At 43.5% G+C, this 20,587-nt stretch overlaps 1 protein-coding gene across 7 annotated transcripts in view; it reads left to right on the forward strand.

Moving 5' to 3' along the window:
- dlg5a (discs, large homolog 5a (Drosophila)) overlaps positions 1-20,587 on the forward strand; it is a 240,416-nt gene that overhangs the window by 124,940 nt on the left and 94,889 nt on the right. For all 7 annotated transcript variants that reach the window (XM_070865668.1, XM_070865671.1, XM_070865669.1 and 4 more), the window contains exons 4-5: positions 693-867; positions 9,068-9,211. In XM_070865668.1, the coding sequence (XP_070721769.1) occupies positions 693-867; positions 9,068-9,211 (319 nt within the window). The remainder of the gene's footprint in view (positions 1-692; positions 868-9,067; positions 9,212-20,587) is intronic.

The following is a 20,587-nucleotide window of genomic DNA, read 5'->3' on the forward strand; positions in this document are numbered from 1 at the left end:
GAAGGTACTCCCACAGTGTTGTTGGGGAGGGAGTTCCAAGATTTTGACTCAGCGACGATGAAGGAACGGCCAATATATTTCCAAGTCAGGTTGGTGTGTGACTTGGAGGGGAATGTGGAGCTGGTAGTGTTCCCATGCGCCTGCAGCCCTTGTCCTAGGTGGCAGAGGTCGCGGGTTTGGGCGGTGCTGCCGAAGAAGCCTTGGTGAGTTGCTGCAGTGCATCTTGTAGATGGTACACACTGCAGCTTTGGCACGCCAACTCTTTTTTAAAAAGTAGTTTGATCCCGATGATATCATCTCAGCCCATTTTGCATATTTAAAGAAGGACCCTCCAGTTTCTGGTGGGTGGCCTTCTCATCTGCTTAGAAGAGTAGGTTAAAATCATAGCCTGTGGAATCCACAGGTGAGCCCACGGGTAATTTTAACTGCCCGCTCAACAATATTCCCTCTAATTTTTATTTTAGGTGCTTGGTCCCTTTAAATTTGCAGTGCGGCTGCGCATGCACAGTATCTTTTCCAGCGTTGCAGCTGGTGAGCGGCCTGCGCGGGACGTTTTCTGCCCAGTTTCCCCCAGGGCGGGGTTAAAGACGCCCTGAAATTTTGTTTCAGCATTTCATTTGGTTTTATTGTCAGTTTATTTTGATTCTAGAATTCATAAACATAAGTCTGTTGCCACTGTTTTCCTTAAATAGGTACAGGCACATCTGGGAAAGCTGCTTCTCCTCCACCAATGCTCATGGATACCAGGCAGATGAGTGAGAAGTTAGAAGCCATAGTTTTTCAACTTCGACAGGTCACTCGTGAACGGGATGAGTTACGCAAGCAGCTAGCACTTTCTTCTCCTGGGTCCACATTCGATGATTGCAGGTATGATTCTTGGACTTGCTCTTCAGTGTACTCGATGAAGGTGCTTTTAAGCTTTGATAATGCTACATTTAGTTTTCAATATTTTTAAAGTAATTTCACACTTTGTAATACGTAAAGGAGACATTCCTTTCAGCTGTCCGTTCCTTATTATTTTAGACTGTGTATAGAGAATTGCAAGTTCTAACTTGTTGTTGATTGCAGTCTCAACCTGCTGTTCAGCCTTTTCTTGTACCTCCATAATATTGCTTGTCTTTACCCAGCTGCTGCCGAAACCTTCATCCGCACTTTTGTTATCTCCAGACTTGACTATTCCAATACTCTCTTGACTGGCTTCCCATTCTCCATCCTCCATCCTCCATACACATGAGTTCTTCCAAAATCCCGCTGTCCAGATCCTATCCCGCACTAAGCCCCACTACCCATCATCTTGTGTTCGCTGACCTCCATCGGCTCTCAATTCTCCAATCCCTCAAATGTTACGATTCCCAGCCTCATGTTCAAAATGCTTCATGGCCTCTCCATTCCCTAGCTCTAACCACTTCCAGCTCTACCACCACCTGCATTTATATAGCGCCTTTAATGTAGTAAAACATCCCAAGGTGCATAAACCCTCTATGAACTCAGCAGTTCTCCACTTCTGGTCTCTTGTGCATGTGGAAATCCCTTTGCCCACTATTGTCTCGCCACCTCCCTCTCCCTCTTTCAGACCCTTCTTAAAACCTATCTCTGTACAAACTTTTAGTCACCCCTCCTAATCCACTGACAGTCTTCCTGTAGCAATGCTCATTTTAGTGTTTTGAGATGATGCAGGATATAATCCAGCACTCCGTGTGGAAGTGCAAAAATAAGGAAATAGGTTACTCACCCTAGTAATAAGGATAGTTATTGGTGGACTCGGATCTAATCTATCTGGTGATTTATCTTGTGGTTTATGAGAACTTGGTGTGCGCAGATTAGCTGCTACATTTCCCTGCATTGCAACAGTGGCTACAGTTCAAAAGTGCTTAATTGGAGCGTTCAGGGTTCGTGAAAGGTGTGTATCTAGAGCAGTGCTGTCCAATGCATTCGCTGCTAGCCATATGTGACTAATTGAGAATTCAGAAGTAGCTACTTGTAGTTTTGGTAAGTAACACATGAGGTCTGGAAGCCCTCACAGGGCATGTGATCTCGATACTTATTCGCAGGATGTATCCATGTGCACCTTAACTTTTTTATGCATTTGTTGATAAATGACAAGATGAAAAGCTGAGTGCGAGTTGATTTTGATTGCTTTACTTCTTTGGTTACTGCTTCTTGGCTATTTGCTAAAATAGTGTGAAACAGGGTGTAAACGACAGACTGAAGCACCATGGAAACACCAGTAATGTTGTATGCAGAGGAGAGCTGTCATCATGGTCAGCTCGACCAATTGGAATAAGCGCTGCAGGCCAGCAGAAGAATGCAAGCCCAAATGGGAATGAGCAGCTCCAACAGGGCCCGTCATGGCAAAGAGCAAGCAACACCCAACTGTGTTTGGGACGGAGAGCACGTCTCGTTGTGCGAGTCAACCTTCTCAGCAATCTTAGGAAGTCAAAGCACTGCTCGCAATTGCTGGACAAAAACTAGAAGTTGCGCTAAGATGTGCTTTGGTCTGACAAATTCATGCCAGGATTCCAAACCTTGGTGAAAGAGAATGACTGCAATGAGTTGCACTAAATGGTGGTAGATGTTTGTTATGTAAATATACAAATGAAGTACATTTATGTGTATTGTGTGTAAGGCACTTTCTAATAAAATTAGTTTATGTGGCGAAAACCATGTCGCCATAGTCACACCTAGAGCTAGTCAGTGATTTCTGTTGCACAGCATTGATCTAGAGCACGTACATTTTAAATTATTTGTGAATCCTCGCAGCTGCCAGGCAAGAGTAAGACTCTTCAGTGCAATATTTGTGAGCCTTCCCTGGACAATTGCTTTAATTAACCAAATTACGGAGAAGTATTTTTAATATTAATGTTGCTTATATTGTTTCTAATACTTACAGCAATGCTATTTTGAGGGTCAAATTTTGTTGGAAAGTAGTCAGCACTGATGTGGTTAAACATATGTAAGACACTGGGGGCTAGATTTTCATTATTTTTGCATGCATAACGCCCATTATAACACTGAAATGAGGTGTAACGCCCAGATATCGCCCACTTAACCACAAAATGGAAACTGACACCCATTTCTCGGACACTTTTGCCATGTACGTAACGCCAAGAAAACATAATACTGCCCACCCACTTTTTTTTGGGTGGAATCATCAGAATGGGCGAATCCAACGGCCATAATTTCACCCAGCGTTACTTTCGGCACGTAATTAACGCCGAGATTCAATAATACCGACATCCCACATTTTTTTGTCGTAAAGATCACATTTGCCGAAACTAACGCCCAATATATCACCCAGTGTCACTTTCAGCACCTCGCACACATCTTGCCCACAATATCGCTCGCCGAAAACACTGCTCTGAAAAAGTTGAACTGTTCTAATCTAATCACAGTGGTGTGGACGCCATTTTGTAAATTGCAGGTCGCTTCATTGAAAAGGCTGCTTCAACTTCGGGGGAGTTTGGATTTACTCTGGAGTTCTTCTCAGATGATGTGACCATCTGAACAGCCATCTTTTCATACTATGGACGATTGAGTTTTACTGAAGGTGTCTTAGTGGGGAAACTTATTGCTTGTGAACAATCGGCATTATATTTTTATTGGAATGGGGCCAGCCATTTCTCAGCCTGCATCGATTACAACGCAGATGCTGCAGAGTGCAAATGGCACAACGTCTAATCCACAGCATTATGTGCCCAATCTAAGACGTGCCAGACTGATAAGGAGGTCCAGACCATACACCCCCTCCGCATTTACAGGAAGAAGCGGTCTTACCTCGATTTATCCGAGAACACCTGCCTTCGGAGACTGCGCATCCACAAAGTGGTTATCAGTGAGCTATGCCACCTCATCGGAGCAGATCTGCAGCCTGCCAGCTCCTTCAGGACATCACTACATCTGGTGCCTTTCAGGCCTCCGCGGTCGACATTTTCCCCATGTCTCAACATGCCACACATTGCTGCATTAGACAGGTCATAGAGGCCCTGTACGTGCGTAGAATGGACTTTATCAGCTTCCCTATGACCACGGAGGCTCAGACTGACAGGGCTGGAGCATTCTACTGAATTGCTGAGTTCCCCAAGGTGCAGGCTCACATCGCTATGCAGGTACCTTCTCAGGACCTAGAGGTTTCTCGCAACAGAAAAAGATTTCACTCCCTGAAGGTCCAACGAGTTGTCGACCACAACCAGATAATTATGGCAGTGAATGCCAAATATCCGGGCAGCTTCGATGAGGATCACATCCTGCGTGAGAGCGCTGTATTTGACATGTTTATCAGTCAGCCACAAGGTCAATGCTGGATGCTTGGTGACAAACGATATGTCCTAGCTACCTGGCTGATGACCCTTCTGCGTGACACCCATACCGAGGCCGAGATGTGATACAATGAGAGCCACAGAGCCATACGCAATGTGGTCTAGAAAACCATTAGTGTGCTTAAGGAGCATTTTAGATGCCTGGAGCACTTAGGAGGGGAGCTACAATACAACCCTGATCAGGTAGCTCAATTCGTGGTCGTGTGCTCCATGCTGCACAACCTGGTTATCAGGAGGGGACAAGAATTGCCAAAAGGGATGGTCCACTCAGGAGAGAGAGGAAGAGGAGGACGCGGGGCTGGACGCTGACAATCAGGCTGACTATGCAACCATGCCCATGCCTCTCCAGACCGCAGGAAAGGGCCCATGGTGGCTATATTGCTGCAAGGCTCTTACATCAGCAGCTCATAAATGAGCAATTTGCCTGAAAGAACGTTGCTGTTATGGACAAAGCTGACACACTGCTGTCTGTGCAGCTCAGACATCAATGGTGGGCATCACCTTGGTGCCAGTTAACGTTTAATTTGATTCAAGTTAAGTGTAATTATACCCTTTCATGTTAAGGAATCACCAGTGAGTAACGGTCCAGCTATCTGAGACAATGCGCAACAAGGTTACAAGAAAACAGAGAGTAGGGATAAATGGTTCATTCTCGGGTTGTGAGTCAGTAACCAGTGGGGTCCTGCAGGGATCAGTGCTGGGACCCCAACTATTTACAATCTGTATTAACGACTTGGAGGAAGGGATCAAGTGTAACGTAGCCAAGTTAGCCGATGATACAAAGGTGGGAGGAAATGCAATGTGTGTGGAGAACACAAAAAATCTGCAAAATGACATAGGCTAAGTGAGTGGGCAAATATTTGGCAGATGGAGTATAATGTTGGAAAGTGTGAGGTCATACACTTTGGCAAGAAAAATCAAAGAGCAAGTTATTATTTAAATGGAGAACGATTGCAAGGTGCTGCAGTACAGCGGTACCTGGGGGTTCTTGTGCATGAAACAAAAGGTTAATATGCAGGTACAGCAAATGATCAGGAAGGCGAATGGAATCTTGGCCTTTATTGCAAAGGGGATGGAGTATTAAAGCAGGGAAGTCTTGCTACAGTTGTACAGGGTATTGGTGAGGCCACATCTGGAATACTGCGTACAGTTTTGATTTCCATATTTGCGAAAGAATATACTTGCTTTGGAGGCAGTTCAGAGAAGGTTCACAAGGTTGATTCCAGAGATGAGGGGGTTGTCTTATGAGAAAAGGTTGAGTAGGTTGGACCTCTACTCATTGGAATTCAGAAGAATGAGAGGTGATCTTATAGAAACACATAAGATTATGAGGGGGCTTGACAAGGTGAATGCAGAGAGGATGTTTCCACTGATGGGGGAGACTAGAACTAGAGGGCATGATCTTAGAATAAGGGGCCGCCCATTTAAAACTGAGATGAGGAGAAATTTCTTCTCTCAGAGGGTTGTGGATCTGTGGAATTCGCTGCCTCAGAGAGCTGTGGAAGCTGGGACATTGAATAAATTTAAGACAGAAATAGATAGTTTCTTAAGCAATAAGCGGACAAGGGGTTATGGAGAGCAGGCAGAGAAGTGGACCTGAGACTATGTTCAGATCAGCCATGATCGTATTAAATGGCGGAGCAGGCTCGAGGGGCCGTATGGCCTACTCCTGCTCCTATTTTTTATGTTCTTATGTAAGGTTTTGTTAAATTAAAAAACATTTAACACGACCATTGGTCTGAAATCATAAATATCACAGGCAAAAACACCCCACCTCACTTTTTAGAACATTGACATCAATCAAATGGTCAACATGTCCAGCAACACAAATGTAAACCAACAGAGTGGCCCCCTCCCCTGATACCTTACAACAAATTGCATACACCGAGATGGAGATATGTGGACATGCACCTCACTTTCCTTCCCCCCTCTCCTTTTCCCCACTTCTACCCCTTCCCCTCCTTGCTCCACGCCGCCTGGCCAAGGAACTCCTCAGGTGGTGCCTAATTGGGAGGATGAAGCAAGAGCCAGTAGTCGCACAGATCCGGGAGCGGAGGGTACCGAGGTGGCAACATTATCGGATGCCGAAGCAGGATCTTGCTTCTGCCTTTCATGTGTCATTGGCACTGGGGGTACAGAGCCTAGGGGTGGAGTGCCGCGATCCGGGACCACTGGGAGGCCTGAACCACGAGTGTTCCTGGCTATTGCCTCCAGGGCCTCCGCCATCCGCGGAACGTACTCCGTCATGGTGCCGGAGATGCTGGCCAGCTGTCGGGATATGCCCCCCAATGCATGTAGGACCTGGTCACCTATGTCTACAATCCTCCTTGACAACTGTACCATCTCTCCGCTCTCATCTGGCGCTCGTGGAGCAGACCTGCCACGTCCACTAAACCTACGCGGGGTCGGCGCCATCCTGGGGTGTCCTGTGGTGAGGTGCTTGGGCCCGGTATCTCCAGAGTGGAAGTGGGAATGGCCGGAGAAGCACTAGATGGCCTTGGAGTGGGATGTCTTCTGGAGCCTGGTGACGCAGGCTCTTCAAAGTCAGTGTTCTTATCCGTGGAGAACAGACCCAGCTGATTGACGGGCGAGAATCGGACCTCCTCAGCACCAGATGTAGGTGAGTCCGGCCCCACGTCTCCACCTTCTGGCTTATGTGGTCTTGCCTTGGGACGCGCTGCTGACTGAGCTGCAAAACACAAATGAGATGACTAGAGGAAAAGGGGATGCTAGGGTCACAAGGTGAGTCCAGCGCTACACACAAAAGCTATGCACGACAAAAGCCCATCGCTATCAACATCATCACAGACATCACATTTCATGACCATCAACACATTCTGCATTGCAATGATTCTCATGAGGCCAGCATTATTTCTAGGACACTTTTAGAAATCATCTATCATATATTATTGTTCGGATATGAGTGGGTGTGGCATCTATTGACTTTACATCACGCAATAGTGTATACTTTACTCACGTGGCATCACTTCAGGATCTGCAGCTGCCTGCGTGGCCGCCAGGGGGTTGCTCCCCACTAGTGCGAGCACCCGCTTCTCAATGTCAGTGATGTCGCTGATGACTGGTGGCCCCCCACCCGTTTGCCTCTGTTCAGACCTATTCCTCGATAGCTTCTTCTGTAAAAGGTAACAGGAAGACATGGCATGAGATAATTGTGTGATATCATTGCCAGGTACTGTCACAGAGACTGATACAACACAATACCGACAGAAGTAATCATGATTATTATGATAATTATCATTCATTACCTAAAGACGTGCCGCAGGCTTTGAGTACAACATTCCCGGTAAAAGTGAAAGACCTCACATTTGATGATAGTCACTCATGACTCTTACAAATCAAATTATATAAATACATAAGTACGTGTAAATAAATATAATACTTACTCTTACGGATCCCACAAGGTCGTTCCATCGTTTGCGGCATTGGTTGCCCTCACGTACCTCGTTGGTCGCCGACGAGACCACCTTTGCTATCTCGGCCCATATCCTCTGGTAAGCCTTTGGGGTGGGCTTCCCACGCCTGCCCTGTGTCAAATCACCCCAGCGTGACTTGACCTCCTGCATGAGGGAGGCATTAACCTCATCCGAGAACCTCCTTATCGGAGAACCTCCTCGCTCTTTTGCGTCCTCCAATTTACTCCTCTCCCACCTCACTTCCCAACTCCAGCGCCAGTCTCCACAGCGTGCTGTATCGCCTCCTCCACTCCCTCCATTACAGACACCAAATTAGGGAAAATATCTGGCTGGAAACAGCTACGTTTTTTGGCACAATTTGCTATAAAGCTCAACCCTCCCCCGTTCCTCCCAGAGCAGCCACACCACACCCACATACGCCTTCACTCCCTCTCAGCTCTTGGTGACTGAAAAATCAAATATTAAACTTCAGTTTTTAATATTATTCACTCAAGATTGCAGCATAATTTTAGGAGGTAGATTTTCTGTGTTAGCACCTATTTCATTCAGCTAGTACCCTTTTAGACAGTCGTGTCTCAGTTTAATAATTTGTCTCTCTATATACAAGTTGTTTTGTTGGATGAACTCTATTTGTAGTGATGGGGCCATTTTAACCAAGACCTAACTCTGTCAAGCCCGGCCACCACACGTTAAAAAAATCCAAGCACAGGCATCTTCCACACTTCACGATGTAGTTCGGGATCTGGAATATTAGGTCCTTCATTGAAACACCTGTGAACTCATCCCTTTTTGGCAGTCACTTTGAGGGACTGCCTATGGTGATGATGAACTGTAAAATCTGAATTTTTGAAAATTCAGCGTATCCAGCTGACTATCAAATTATTTGAACATTTTGTGGTGTTTAAAATGTTCAAATAGTTTGATAGGGTAGAAATGGCGAAACTATTTCCTCTGGCGGGTGAATTGAGAGCAAGGAGACATAATAAAATTAGAGCTAGGTCATTCAGGAGTGAAATCAGGAAGCAATTTTTCACACAAAGGGTAGTAAAAATTTTGAACCATCTCCCCAAAAGCCTGTGGATACAACGAGTCAATTGGAACTTTCAAGACTGAGATTGATCAATTTTTGTTAGGTAAGGGTATCCGAGGATATAGAGCTAAGGCAGGAAAATGGAGTTGAGGTGCAGATCAGCCATGATCTAATTGAATGACAGAGCAGGCTCGAGGGGGCTGAACCCACTCCAATTCCTAATGTCCCTATGTTCTTTAATCTTGTAGAGAGCGACTCCTTGATTTTGGTGTTACTTATATCAACAGACCCAGCCCAAAGCCGAGCCATGACTATGAGAGACTGAAGATGCAGTGCATGAAAGCCATGTCCGATCTGCAGTCTCTGCAGAACCAGCACACAAAAACGCTGAAGAAATGTGAGGAGGCAGTCAAAGAAGCAGATTTTTATCAGTAAGTACAGCTGTCAAAATGTAAACTGAAGTGTAAAATATATTTCAGAAAGGTGTGCAAAATGATTAGTTGGTGTTCCTGGATCTGCTCTGGCCTTGTTAGTGCAAAATCTGGGGCCTGGAGTGAAGTTTATGATTTTACCATGGTCCTGCCCTGGGTCTCCGGTACTGGCACGATGGGCCAAATGGCCTTCCTCTGTGTCGTAATTTTTCTTTGATTCTATCATTCCTGTTTCCACGCTCAAGCAGCATCCCCACTGTGGCCCCAACTCAATTGGCGATGGTGGTTCCTCTGCGTGATTCCTGGAGTCTCAATCAGTGAGAGAGAAGAAAATTGCCAGATGCCCACAGCAGATACTGCGCCAGCTAAACTCCAGCTGGTACCAAGTGAAACAGGGTCCTAAAGGGGTTATCACATTACATTGCTTTAGCACGTTTCAGAGTCAGGTCACTGCCTGATTCTGGAGTTATACTGGCGCTATTGCATTGATGCACATCTGAAAATATTAATTAGAACAAAAGCATAAATGTAAACTTGTCTATGTCTTCTCAGCTTATTGTTCACAATTCATACTTATCCATAACGGTTTTGTTTCCCATTTTGCTATTTTTTGCTCATTTTTATTAACTGTTTTCCCCTTCTACATTTTTGCTACTATTTATCTCCTTCATTTTGCTGGGCCAATTGTTTATTTCTGCCCTATGATATTATTGTCTTGTTTGTTGTGCTTTTAAGTACAAACGTTGCTGAGGATCACGGAGTTGTAATGTTATGGGGTTGGGAAATTCAGGCATGCACAGAAAGGTCCCCCCTGTGCAGTGGTTCCAAAAGCATTGCAAAACCTGTTCTAAATCAGCAGCAATAGTGCTGAAAATAGAGTAAATCACAAGGCTGAGACTGTCAAGAGAAGGAAATTCTGTGACATGGGTTAGAGGGCCAGCGAGAAATCGTGAAGAAATATCGGATTGGTGTGGGGTGGCAGGTTAGTGAATCAATACGGAAACAATGGAATGAAGGGAATTAAACAAACATGATTAGAACACTGCTATGACATCGCAAGTAGGCTGCGCCACTATTTGGTCAGTCCAATGCTGGGCAGTTACCATACGTGTGAAGCTTTTTATTTGATGTAGCGATCAGAAACCATATTTTAACAGTTTTCAGTTTGGAAAATTTCTGGGTGATCATCCCCAAAAGGAGATGAATGGCTACTCCACAAATGCCATTCATCCAAAATTCAGACAAAACTCACAGATTCTATCTTGGCGTTGATTGCGCTAAGTCAGATGGCACACTGTATTGACAGGAGCATTATTCCATGTAAAGACTAAGGGAGCCAATTTAAACCTTCAAAAGATTAATAAAGACTTTACAGCCTTCTGGACTCAACATCATTATTAATGCAATTATGTATAAGCCGCCACCTTTTCAGATCAGAAAATCTGATCGTTGTATGTAAATACAGCCTGATGTCAATCAAAGTTTTTTTTGTTTGGCATGGGAATTTTGAACATTAAAAAGTGCTTGTAAATTTCTGCCTCCAGGTTAGGAAAAACTCATTTTTTCAATACTTTTTTTTTAAGCCGAACATTTGAAATTTAATCGATGCACTGAAAACTTTTATTTAGATAGATTAAAGCTTGTACTGCATTTTTAAGAGGCTATGCTACATGGAAAAACGATAGTACACAAGGCAGTGCTAATACAATTATGCAAAGTCTAACGCAATGAATTGAAATGAAAATTCCAGGACTATAAACGTCTGGTTGAATGTGATCGAGGAAGCCCTGGGCTTGTTCTCACCTGCATCATTGCGGAGGAGAAACTGATCGAGCTCATTGACAAAGAGCTATCCAGCCTAATCCCACTTTCCAGCTCTCGATCTGTACCACTGTAGGTTACGGCTTTTTAATGGCATATCCAAGTACTTTTTAAATGTGATGAGGGTTTCTGCCTCTACCATCCTTTCAGGCAGTGAGTTCCAGACCCCCACCACCCTCTGGATGAAGAATATTTTCCTCATCTCCCCTCTAATCCTTCTACCACCTACTTTAAATCTATGCCCTCTGGTTATTGACCTCTTTGCTAAGGGAAATAGGTCCTCCTATCTACTCTATTTAGGCACCTCATAATTTTATACACCTCAATAGGTCTCCCCTCAGCCTATTCTGTTCCAAGAAAAGCAACCCCAGCCTATCCAATCTTTCCTCACAGCTAAAGTTTTCCAGTCCTGGCATTGGTGTAGAGCATGTCTTTCTGGACGTAGCTGTCTCAGTGGTGGCTGCTCTGACAGCTTCCACACTCAGAGATTTGGCACAGTACTTCCTGCTGATGCCTCATCCAAGGGAGCTTGCAGTTCCGGTTTAAAAGTATGCAGCAATTTGTGTGTCTCACCTTCCCATTGGAACAAGTGCAGGTGAGAAAAATCACTGGGGTGGGGGCAGATGTTTCAGCTGCGGGGCTGGAAAGGAGAGCAGGGCTCGAGAGGGAGTAGCAAGGCCCATGAGAGAGCAGGCAGTCTTAATTAAAATCATTTTAGTATCAGTGTATTCCCAACTATGTGAGAAAGTCTTCAGTGCATCTGCTGTAACCACATGATGCATTAAAATCATGTTATATTCATGCAATTAAAAATTAATTATAGTAAAAAAAGATCTAATTAAATACATTTCAGTGCTAAGCGAGGAATTGAATATGTAGCCTCAAAAAAAATTAGATATTCAACAGAATTAAATAAATATATAAACAGCAGTCCTTGGAAAACCTCTGCAAATTACTGAGAAATAAAAATCTTTCTGCAGAGTATCGCAACATAAATAATCAAATACATCAAGGGAAAGGCTGTATGGAGCACAGAGAATGAAATAAATACATCTAGGAAAAGCTCTATGCAGTGTGGAGTAATAAAATATGAACATAAAGGTTCTTTGAAGAATGCGGTATTAAATAAATAACAGTGGACAGCCTCTGTGGATTGGACACTGTGGAGTATGAGGTAATATTCATTAGAGAGGAGAGACCACGAAGGGGGAGACTGGCCCCCCGGGTTTAGATTTACATTTAAATATTGCCCGGCTTTATTTATTTTTTGGACAGTGTTCCAGTCGATGCGAAACGGGGCGGCAATCTGGTGTGCCGGATCTCAGCCCACTTTAATGCCTGCTCAATTTTGTGCCTTCATTTCTGGCAGGCGGTGAAAACACCCATTGTAAAACAGGTGGGCGTATTTAAATAAGGTGGTAATGACTTGGCAACCTCATACATCTCATTTTCTGCCATTGTGGCCTCATTGACGCTCAGCAGAAATCATATCCAGGGTTGCTAGGTGATGAGCAGATGAAGGAAACACATTTGAAGAGTCGAACATGTTTTATTTGAATTTGTTCTTGGGATATGGATGATACTGACAAGGCAGTATTTATTGGCCATCCATATCCGGAGGGCATGAAGAGTCAACTACATAGTGCGAAATATGTAAGCCAGACCGGATAGATCCCTTTTCACAGCAACGCAGCAGCTTTAATGGCAATGTTTCCTGGGGCCAGCCAACAAATTACCAGATTTATCAAATTCAGTTTCACAACTTGTCATGGTGAGATTTGAACTCTTGATCTCTTGATCTCTGGGCTATCATACTCTATGTATAATTTCAAGAGAATCATTATTTCTCCATTGATGTAAGATTTCTTTTTCTGCTGCCAACTAATTTATCTTGTGCATTTCTGCCATGGGCGTCAGTCTTCATCCCACCTCTCTGCTTCAGTTTGTGCACGAACTGGGTTCTACATTTGGAATTTCCCTTTCTCTTTGCTTCCGGGAAGAGGAATGGAAGGAGGCCAGGCTGGCGAAGCTGCTCTGGACTTGTAAAGAAAGAAAGATTTACATTTAAATAGCGCCTTTCACGACCACCGGATGTCTCAAAGCGCTTTACAATTAAGTATTTTTGAAGTGCAGTCACTGTTGTAGTGTGGGAAACGTAGCAGCCAATTTGCGCACAGCAAGCTCCCGCAAACAGCCATGTGATAATGACCAGATAATCAGTTTTTGTTATGTTGATTGAGGGATAAATATTGGCCCCATAACTCCCCTGCTATTTTTCGAAATAGTGCCATGGGATCTTTTATGTCCACCTGAGAGAGCAGATGGGGCCTCGGTTTAACGTCTCATGTATGGCATTTACGTGCTAGAACCTCCCATACCTGAAGATACAGGTAGGGGCACTCCTATCTGCATTTGTGCAAAGAGCAGGCGCAGTAGCAGCTGAAGATGAGGTTTTTCCTGGCTGCAAGATGCATTCATACCATACCAACGCAAGAGACTTTCTCTTGACTACCACATTTGGCCACTGCATGCGCAGCCATGTGCCCAGCTTCCTCTTCCCACCACTAACATCTACAGTAACTTCCCTGTGTGCATCAATTCTCACCGCTTCCATTCCTACCAGCTGATGAAAGCACTTCTACACCATGCCAAAAAATGTCTGTATGCAAACAACTTTAGTATAGCCATGTTGCCTTTTTCTCCCTCTGCTTCTTCCTCGGGTATATCTAGGGAGGAAGCGAGATTAAAATATGTTGAGGAAAACCGTTCACTCGTCACTTTGAGTTGAAGAACAAAAATTTCATGATCCAATTTGGTAATATGTACATTTTTATAAAATGTTTATGGATAAGATTTCCCTCCTCCTGTAACCTATCCCCTTCTTTGCCAAACTGGACTGATACCTCTCCAACCAAGACATCAAGAGCATGACCTGATCTGAAACCACCATCAGTGCACCTTATAACCAGCTGCCTGGATGGGAGGCTTGCCAGGGCCTACCCGGTCGTGACTCTGCACTCTTAATTTTCACTTGCCTTTTTGGATGACTGTACAACTTCCACTTGACACCTGTTGGGATCAGGATGTGAGTGGAGCAGGACTTGTATCTAATCTGTGGCACTGAGCATTTTGTCATTCAATCCAACAATGTTTTTCAAGCAGAGGAAAGTTATAAGAACTATCTTGGGCTCTGGTGAAGTTCCACAGGATGCAAACATAGTATTAAAAAAGGAAATACATCTGACCCAGGCAGCTCCATCAGATAAAAATAAGTGGAAACCGTTTTCACGACACGACTGGAGAAGAACCCGTGTAGCAATAGCTTAATAAAAAAAACGAGCATCAATTTAGAAGGGAAAGAGCCTGTTTCACAAACCTTGATTTCTTTAAGGATATCATCAATAAAGTAGACAATTGAACTTGCTTATATAGTTTATTTGTATTTTCAAAGAATCTCTGATAAGTCCACTTGAAAGGCAAATTCATGCAAATAGGATATGTGACTAGATAAAAGGTTGGATTCAAAAATAATAAATGAGAATAATCGTGGGAAGGGTAGCGTAGGGTGGAGGGGTTAGAACTTGGATCCAATTACTTGTATCTTTACAGAAGTGACTTGGCTGTGGAAACCAAGTCTGTATTAAATTTGCAAACCCTAAAATAAGGGGAATGAGGAATGCAGTTAATGAGGTGAAGGAGGATTTAGATCAGCTATAAAACTGGGCAAACATACAGAAAATTAAACGTAATAATAAATTTGAAGTCCAGAAAGAAGGGATCTCATCAGTGTATGCAAAATATTAAATGGTACAGATAAAATGAGTCCAGAATATTACTTCAAGATGAATCAGGCTGATGGCTCCAGATTAAAGGCGCACGCATAAATATAAACTCGTGTAAAGTACGTTTAAAACTGAGCTAGAAACATTTATCTGCTTATAGTAGTCAATGTTTGACATAATCTGCCAAGTAAAGTAACAGAATCAGCCATTAGCGATATTGAAAATATAATTCAATGCTAGACTTTTAGTGAATTAATCAGAAGAATAAGTATTAATGATCTGAATGACACTTTCTTGTCCTTGACTTTTTCTTGCATTCTTCTAATGTCCCTGCATGTTTCTGGATTTTGTGAAATCTGTGCCAGAATTGTGGAAGAATACATAATCTAAACATATTCTACAGAGAATGGATCAAGTTATATTCTAAGTATTCTGAAAGCTGTTCTGAAATGTAGCCAGTAGTTTATGCAAATTGAGGCGAGGGACTCCTCTCACAAAATTCAGCATGGCCAAAGGCCAACAAACCCCAGTTTTGCTAGGATTGCCAAATTATGGTTACATCTTCATAAAGTAGTTAATTTGCATATTTTAAATCCACATTGTGATAGTCGCAGCACTCCAGATGGAAATTGTTGGATCACCAATATTGCACAGTTTCATTGCCAGCAGAATCCTGATAGGATGTAGATCATTTTTGGAAATTGATGGTGAAAAACATTGTTTGCTTTGTGCAAAGTGATTAAATCAAAGAGATATTACAGATATGTTGAGGCTGATCTTCGTCTTGGGTTTTTATGTTTAGAGCGACTGCCTTCTTCAGATACTGGTCAAAATCTATTTGAGACCACATTCACATTTGTAATGTGTCCCAATTATCCATTATTCCCGATAATTATTGTGCTTTTTTTCACTTTGGAAGACTGTGTTAATATGTTAATTTGCTAGTGCAAGTTCTCAAAGTATCAAAACATTAAACCATGTACTTGCTTTCGAAAAGCAGAGGGCATTTCTGGTTGTCAGGCCATTTCAGCACAAAGTACAGTTGCAAAATAGTGCTATCAAGGTAATTGTTAATCAATATGGCATACAAAAGCCACAGTTAAAGGTTGGGTAAATGTAGTGCTGTATATAAACGGAGAATTCAAATTGTTCATTGGCAGGTGTGGGTCCAGTTTCATTCTCTTAGGTTAGCTACAGAATAAAAAGAAATCTATATTAGACTACCTTTCTTTCAGTAATCTATGATGAAGTACCCAGTAATTATGTTTTCAACTCCCTATAGTTATCTGTTCTAATGTATAGCAAATTCTCATTCAATGAACTACAATAATGAACCATGGCATTTTCTTAACCCTTTGACAACTCAAGTAGCTTCTCAATTATCACAGTGCCATTCTGCCCAATGTACCTGTACTGGCTCTGTGAAATAGCTATCCAAGTAATCCCACATCCCTGCTTCAATGTTGCCTCTCATTTTTATTTCCCTGCGTGGCCCTTTGACTGCGTTGCCCATTCAAATTTTCACACATATGCGGTTTCTTCAATGTAAAAGCCGGCGAACGGCCTGCGCAGGACCTTAAGAACGCCATGCGGCCACACAGCTTAGTGGGAATATTACCCCGCTCTTTCTCCGTAGCCCTGCATATTTTTCCTTTAGATGTAGATACAAACTGAATTGTAATCAAATAATTTCAATTTTCTTCACCGTTTCCTCTCCGTACTGGGGTACAGTTCCACTAGGTCCATGGGTGTTTTGCCCAGGTAGTGATTACGCATATTTGAGCATTGACCGTGAATGTGGCAGGCTTGGAGCATTGTAGATGATGCTGATCCTAAGCCCAATGTCTACAGAGTTGTTCCAAAAGGAGTCACTGAATAGAGAGCAGGACTGGGAGCTGTTTCCGTTGCCTAACCAAAGGGCATTGACAACATACAACACTGTCTAATTGGATTGGACCTCTAACACCTAGAAGGACAAGGGCAGCAGACGCATGGGAGCACCACCACCTCCATGTTCCCCTCCCAAGTCGCACACCATCTTGACTTGGAAGTATATCGCCGTTCCTTCATCGTCGCTGGGTCAAAATCCTGGAACTCGCTCCCTAACAGCACTGTGGGAGAACCTTCACCACACGGGACTGCAGCAGTTTAAGGAGGCGGCTCACCAGCATCTTCCCAAGGGCAATTAGGGACGGGCAATAAATGCTGGCCTTGCCAACGATGCCCACGTCCCAGGAACGAATAAAAAAAAAATGAAGACTTACCACACCGCTAAAAGGATACTTAGATTGAAATGACTTGAGTTAACTTTCTGTGGCGTGTTTAGTCTGTATCTACGGCGTAATTACAGGAACTTTACGGCACTCAATACATTTGAATGGGGAGCCAGATGGCGAGGTGTTGTTTTCACGCAGTTTACGGAAGAGTGGAGTATCTCAGACAGCAACTTCCGGGTTTGACTGCTCATGTGCCAGAAGCTGCTTCCGATTTGCACGTAAATAACGGTGAGCGCTGTTTGCCTCACCCTTATTTTCACAGCAAAATCCAGCCCATTATCTATGCGCAGTAATATTGTGATGAAATAAATATTGGAGCGTAACCCATTTTATTCAATCAGTCTCACTTTCTTTTATTGAGATATGGATGCACATAGTCTGCCCTCAGCAACAATTGACATATCAGTATTCAAGATCTTCAAAACTGTTCAATGCTCCTGTTCCTTTCCACCACCCCACCCCCCACTCAAAACTAGATTCTTATTTGGGCCATTATTTAGAATTCACTAAAAATCTTTGCAAAAAGAAATGCAGTTTTAATTGATCTCTGGATCAACTAAAAAATAGCTTTTCATTTTATTTTTAAGTTTTCGTTCTCAGTGGGTAATGCTGAGAAGGCTGTCATTGTTGCTCATTCCTAGTTGTCCTGTGAGGATGGTCTTGGGCTACTTCAACAACAACAACAGCAACTTGCATTTATATAGCACCTTTAATGTAGTAAAACGTCCTGAGGAGCTTCAGAGCGCATTAAGTGTCAACCATGTAGTTTGTGACTAGAGTCGCGTGTAGGCTGCACAGGGTCCCGTTGCCGAGAGCATACAGAAACCAAACGCAGACAGCGGAAGGAGTGTGCGGAAAACCAGACTACCCACCCATACTTTCCTCCAACCACTGTCTGTCCCACCTGTGACAGAGCCTGTAATTCCCGTATTGGACTGTACAGTCACCTGAGAACTCACTTTTAGAGTGGAAGCAAGTCTTCCTCGATTTCGAGGGACTCCCTATGATAATGATGCACAGGGTGGCAGGTCGGGGATTAGTGAAGCACTCTGGTAGCTGCTGTGGTCATTTCGAGGAGATGCTGTTTGCTTATTTTGTGATATCTTGGCACCAGTTTTGTTGGAGTTATATAAACTCTGAGCTATTATTTACCATTTGTCTTTGAGCGTTGTGTACATTTAGAGCTGGATAAAATGGACATTCATCCAATCAGACAATTGGTTACTGTTGTAAGTGTGTGATACATACAGGAGTAACCAACTGTGTAAAGGGACTAAAGTAAATTATAATACTTTATTTGTACTACAGAACTGCTTCAACTTGACATTTGTTTTTGACTGTTACACTGTTCCCAACTGCTGGTAAGCAAAAAGAAAATGCATATAAGGACAGTCAGAGAATGTCTACCTCTGTTTATATTGCTGCTATGAAAACCACCTCTTTAGCTTTGTCTCACAGCTTCCAGTATTGCAGGCACCATCACTGAAAGGTAAATGCCTCGCACCATTTTCCTGTCGTTTACTGCGTAATTACATTGCCCATTAGTATAACAAAAAATGTTACTTTATACACATGGAACAGTTTTACTAATTTAAACAGAAGAAAAATGCTCAATTTTCCTCTGCATTCATTGTCAGATGTCTCTGGGGTATTTTATTTATTTCTGAAGCTCTTATTACGAGACCTAGAATCACCATGAAGTACTCTGTTTGGAAGTCTGATCATTTTTATATCGCCTAAACATTTTAAGTATACGATTTGCTCATCATAATCACAAAAGCTTTTTGAAAAGTTACTGAAAGGATTTACTTGGCAGCCATAGTCCTGTTGTCTTCAGTTATCTTAAATCCCTTAACTGCAATATATAATTGCATAAGCTAAAGAAATGTGTGTACTTTGTTTAAAACTAATGTAAAGTCTAAGTAAACCGCTTCTAGAGAGCCGGAGATATGTTTGGCATTTGATTTAATTCTTCTGTTTTGAAAATATTGTTGGAAGATATCCAGTGGTGTTGTTCACATTGAGTCAGAGATTATGGGGCACAGGTGGGCATAATCTACTCTTTGAGTGAAAGTATGTGGGAAAAGATTTGTAGGAATTCTGCCGAGAGACAGTGAAGCAAGAGTTTTTGATTGATTCCTGAAAATAAATAGCCAATGCTTTTGTATGCGCTGCAATATGATAAAGAACAAGCTCCCACAGTTACATCATTTAAAAGCTTTAATCAATCATTGTTAAAAAATTCTTGATATTAACAAAATAAAGCACAAGTCCTGTAAATATGTTCTCTACTCTTGCATGCACACTCTCTCTAAATCCCTCAAGTTAAAAAAATAATGTATGTATGCACCTGTGAGGATGTTCACGGGTTTAGACATAGAAACATAGAAAATAGATGCAGGAGTAGGCCATTCGGCCCTTCGAGCCTGCACCGCCATTCAATGGGCCCAAGTTTCCACATGATTTGCGCCTGATTTTTAGGAGCAACTGGTGGAGAACGGACTATCTTAGAAATCGCAATTCTCCACGTTTTTTTTTCTGCAATTCTACTTTGGAACAGAATTTTTTCTTCAAAAGGGGGCGTGTCCGGCCACTGACGCCTGATTTGAAAGTTTCCACAGTGAAAACGTACTCCAAACTAAAGTAGAATGGAGCAAGTGAAGATTTTTGTAGAACTGAAAAAACCTGTTCTACACATTAAAAAATCAGGCGCAGGTTACAAATTAGGCGTCCAGAACGAGGTGGGGGCGGGGGGGGGAACGGAAGTCATTAAATTCTATAATAAATCCTTATTTATACTTATACAAATATTATACAAATAAATCCAACCCGAATAAACATTTATAAGCGGGGTGCGGGTCGGGTCCAGTCGGGGGGGTGGGGGCGCGGGTGTCGGGTCTGGTCCGGAGGCGGGGGGGGGGGGGAGGAGCGGGTGTCGGGTCTGGTCCGGAGGCAGGGGGGAGCGGGTGTCGGGTCTGGTCGGGGTTGGGGGGGGGGAAGCAGGAGCTGGCCGTGGGAGGAGCCTTATTCACGCAGCCCCAGTGAGGCCATTCGGCCAGGGCTAGGGGCTGCGTGCTTCGGGCCCCTCCCACACAGTTCGGCGCCTGGAGCTACTGCACTTGTGTGCCCACTGTAGCGCGCATGTGCAGAGGTCCCGGCACTGTTTTCAGCGCAGGGACCTGGCTCCGCCCCCCCACAGCTCGTGCTGGCTGCGCCGAGGACCAGAGGACCTGCAGGTAGGTGGAGAACACCAAGGATTTTTTTAGGCGCACTTTGTGGCGCGAAAAACGGGCGTCCAGGTCGGGACTGCGCCGTTCTAGGCGCGTGTGGAAACTTGGGCCCATTGAGTTCATGGCTGATCATGTAACCTCAGTACCCCATTCCTGCTTTCTCGCCAATGTAGAGCTGTTGCATTGTGAGTGGCTTAGCTAGTCACGTGATGTTCACAAGACCCAATAAAACCCCAGTCAGTTGGGTCTCGGTCATCCACGATGAGG

Source organism: Pristiophorus japonicus, chromosome 22 (assembly GCF_044704955.1).
Source record: "Pristiophorus japonicus isolate sPriJap1 chromosome 22, sPriJap1.hap1, whole genome shotgun sequence".
Lineage (NCBI taxonomy): Eukaryota > Metazoa > Chordata > Chondrichthyes > Pristiophoridae > Pristiophorus > Pristiophorus japonicus.